General features: G+C 51.9%; 1 protein-coding gene across 1 annotated transcript; it reads left to right on the top strand.

Annotated features, from left to right (window-relative positions):
- Nucleotides 1-2010: 2010 nt before the first annotated feature.
- On the top strand, nucleotides 2011-4187 carry SWSAP1 (SWIM-type zinc finger 7 associated protein 1). The gene is made up of 2 exons (XM_059696726.1): nucleotides 2011-2283; nucleotides 2976-4187. Exons 1-2 carry the CDS (start codon nucleotides 2035-2037, stop codon nucleotides 3477-3479), a joined length of 753 nt encoding a protein of 250 aa, XP_059552709.1. The 5' UTR covers nucleotides 2011-2034; the 3' UTR covers nucleotides 3480-4187.
- Nucleotides 4188-4198: the final 11 nt, after the last annotated feature.

Below are 4198 nucleotides of genomic sequence, written 5' to 3'. Positions count from 1 at the left end.
ATAAAATAAGTACATAATATTGGAAGTTATATGTTATTTGAAGACATAGAAAGACAGACACGCGGTTAAAAAGTGAAGCATGGCCTGGCTAGTGTGGCTCAGTGCTTGAGCGGCAACCCATGAACCAAGAGGTCACTGGTTCGATTCCTGCTCAGGGCACATGCCTGGGTTGCGGGCTTGATCCCCAGGAGAGGGCATGCAGGAGGCAGCCAATCAATGATTCTCTCTCATCACTGATGTTTCTATCTCTCTCTCCCTCTCCCTTCTTCTCTCTCTAAAAAAATCAATAAAAACATATTTTAAAAAGAAAAACAATGAAGTGTGTGCAATCTTTCCCTGGTCATGGAAAGCCTGAGTGATATTTGAGCAGAGACCTGAATGGAGTAGAAAAATGAGTCACCGGGCTATCTGGAAGCTGGGTGCTCTAGGCAGGGGAACAGCAAATGCAAAAGACCTGAGGTGGGCTGTGTTCAGCATGCTTCCACGTATGCAGCTGTGTGATACAGTCATCACTACTGGGAGCTTGTGCATTTGTAGTGTTGCAAAGTGAGGTGAATCATGGTTTGTTGTTGGGAGGGGCTGAGGTGGTGCATTCGACAAGGCAGGGTAACAGTGTACCTCATCTCTCTGTGTGTATAGACAGAGCTGCAGGTACATCAGCTAAAAGGAAACGTGTCTGTGTGTGTGGTGGCAATGGTATGGTTGTATCAGTGTGTTCTGGTGTGTATGCAAGGGAAGGGTGTGGGGGTGTGAAGGTAGGAGAGAGTGCGAATAGGATGCTTTGTGTCAGGATAGGGTAGGTCTGTGAGCATGTGGGTGATGGGGATTCTGGAAGTGGAACATATGCAGAGATGCCATGGTGTGTGTTGGGGGGGTGTGGGGGTACCCGACTGTGTGAGTGGGTATATTGGGGGATGCTGTGGAACTGTGTTCTGGTCCCAGAGGGAGAGAGAAAGGCCCGGAAATCTCAGTTCCGCCCTACCCCTGGGTCTCCTGGCAACGGCACTACTTTGAAGTTACCAGGAGACAGAGTTGCTAGGGCAACAGGACTGTGAGTGGCAGCTCTGGGGCAAAGTCTGGGTGAGGAGCCCCAGCCTGCGATCACTTGATCACTCACCTTGTTCCTCCTTCTCTCCCAGTATCTCGTCAATCCTACCTTCCTTTTTTCATTCATTTATTTAACGAGCACGCAGGGTGGGGCCTGAGTAGGTTTACAGTTGTCCGTATGGGAAATAATACAACAATTAATAAATGATAATACAAGCATAAACTGTCTCCTGTACTCACAAATGTAAGCCTACTTTTGCCCCATCCTGTATACTGAGAATCTACAATAAGCGAGTCACTGTTCTGGGCGCTGGAGTTACCGAGTGAACAAAGCTGCCTGCCCCCTACCCCCTTGCCTCTAGCCGGACCCAGGATCCCCCAGGCCAATGGGGAAGCAGTTGGAACTCCTCGCAGACCCTCGGGGACAGAGTCTGCGGTTTTGCACACAAATGTCCCTGAGTGTGCAGCCCCTGACAGACACTGGTGCCAGTACTCAGACCCAGAAAGAGAAGTACACAGCCTCGCCATCTCTCTGCTTCTCAACTGTCATCGGGTGACATCGGCAAAACCACAGACACATGCCCATAGCAATATTCCTCTGCGACACCATGGGTTCCATTTTACAGGTGAGCAAACTGAGACTAGGAGACCAGTGTGTCACCGATTCCGTAGGGTCTGCTCCCTTCAACTCTCAACCTTACATCTGTCTCTTTAGCTGATGGGCTCACAATAATAGTATTCGTGCTGCTCTCCTCAGCAGACTCAACCAAGGGAAGGGCCTTTCCCCCCTCAAATGCCCCTAATTCCTCCCTCAACTAGGTTAATCATCCCTTCACCAGTGCTGGAGCTAGCAAAGGCGGATCTAACCTTGATCGACAGGTCCATAGACCAATGGGGAAGCGAAGTGCCCTGTAACCAAAGAGACCTCGGACTGGGCGGGATTAAGGGCAGGAAGGGGCCGCCGATTGGACAGAGAGGCACTAGTGGATGGCGGAGACGCTGAAGCGGGTGCTAAGCCCCGGGAGGGCGGCCGGGCCCCGGGAGGATATGGCCGCGGAGGTTGGGCCACCTTTGCTGTTGCTCGGCGGTCCAGGGTCCGGAAAGACAGCGCTGCTATTCGCGGCGGCCCTGGAGGCGGCAGGGGAGGGCCGAGGCCCCGTGCTCTTCCTGACGCGGAGGCCTCTGCAAAGCCTACCCCGCCGGACGCCGGCGGCGCTCGACCCCCTGCGGCTACAGGTACCAGGGAGACGGGACTTGAGATGGGCCAGCCAGTGGCAAGGCGGATCGAGGATTGAGTGACAACTAGACAGACCAATGAAGGGGACAAAGGAAGGACGAGCCAGAACGGCCGTTCTAGGGCGGAGTCACGAATGAGTGGGGGGCGGAAGGGGGAGGGGCTTGTGAGGTTTGTTAAAATTGAGTGAGAGACTGTCCAATGAGGAGGCGGAGTTAGCGAAAGGCGGGGCCCAAAGGGCGGGATCAGGGCTGGTTAGGAGCCGGACTAACCCTGGTTGTTGTTAGGACACGAGTTGGTTCCCGGGAAGCCAGAGGCAAGGCTGGGGGTGGGTTTTGCGCAGAAAGATTGACCTCGAGATTTGGCAGGAAGACAATACCTTGCATTGAGGGCGTACGATCTCTTTTCACTGTAAGCTTGCCGCTATCGCTCAAAAAAAAAAAAAAAAGATACACCCTGTTCTGAACTAATACCAAACAGTAACGAGTGATAAATAATTTTTTAAAAAGGCGCGGGGGGGGGGGGGGCGGCAATAGAAGAATATATTCGACCACTCAAAGCTGCTTCACTTTGGAATCAGCTGTCTTGGGAGTGGAGGGCCTCCTCCAGGAAAGTATGCAGGGAAGCAGGCTGTGGGAGCGGGAGCCTGGCTCCCTGTGCTGAAGCTGGCCCTTTCCCTGTTTTCTTCCTCTAGAAGATCCGTTTCCAGTACCCGCCCTCAACCCATGACCTTCGTCAGCTCCTGTGCTCTGCCCATGAGGCCCGGGGACCAGCCCCCTTCCTTCTGCTGCTTGATGGTCTGGAGGAGTACCTCGCTGAAGACCCCGAGCCCCAGGAAGCTGCCTACCTGGCTGCCCTGCTTCTGGACACAGCTGCCCACTTCAGCCACCAGGTTGGGCCTGGCCGGGGCTGTGGGCTCATTGTGGCCCTACAGACCCAGGAGGAAGGAGACAGTGGTGACCCCCTGCAGCTGTCGCTTCTCCAGAGGTATTTCCCTGCCCAGTGCTGGCTGCAGCCAGTGGCACCAGGCTCAGGACAGCGCTGCTTCAGAGCCTGCCTGGAGCCCGGCGGGCTGGGACCCAGGGCAGAGTGGAGTGTGGCTTTCCAACCTGATGGAGAGATGACCATCACCCCGTGGCCTGCCCAGGCTGGTGACCCCAGCTCAAACCAGGGTCCAAGCTCTGGAGGCCAGCCTTGAGCTTTGATGTGTGACCACCTCTCTCTGCCTGTTTCACGGACATGTACAGATTTAAAAACCTAAAGAATGTAAAGTGCCTTTTCTATTTTCAAAATAGCATTATCTTGTATATATTGTACCCTGTCAACATATTGTTTAGTTTTGCTGTTTTTAACTTTATAAAAAGAGTTTTATTAGAAATGCAATCTTTGAGACTTCTTCTCCCCCTCAACATTGTTGCTATGAATTGGCCACATTTTTAGTCCATTTCTTTTTTTTCTTTTTTTTATTTTCACCCAATGATATTTTTCCCATTGATTTTCAGAGAGTGGGAGGGAGGGAGGGAGAGAGAAACATCTGTGTGAGAGAAACATATCGATTGGTCGCCTCCTACATGCACCCTGACCAGGGCCAGCCAGGGATTGAACCTGCAACCCAGATACATGCCCTTGATCAGAATCAAACTCGGGACCCCTCAGTGGGCGGGCTAACACTCTAACCACTGAACACACCGGCCAGAGCTTTAGTTAATTTCTTTTTCTCTACTGTATATAATTCCAATGTATCGATCAGATTGACTTATTCACTGCTATGAGCATTCTTGCACACATGTCCTGGTGTATGTGTGAGGGTTTTAGGCTATATACCTAGAAAGTGAATTGCTGCAGCAGAAGGTACACATATGTTCAGCTTTCGTAAATTATGCCAAACTTTTAAAAAATGGTTAAACTTGCCCTGGC

This window comes from Myotis daubentonii, chromosome 5, assembly GCF_963259705.1.
Source record: "Myotis daubentonii chromosome 5, mMyoDau2.1, whole genome shotgun sequence".
NCBI classification, from domain to species: domain Eukaryota; kingdom Metazoa; phylum Chordata; class Mammalia; order Chiroptera; family Vespertilionidae; genus Myotis; species Myotis daubentonii.
This window is presented reverse-complemented; position numbering and strand designations above follow the sequence as displayed.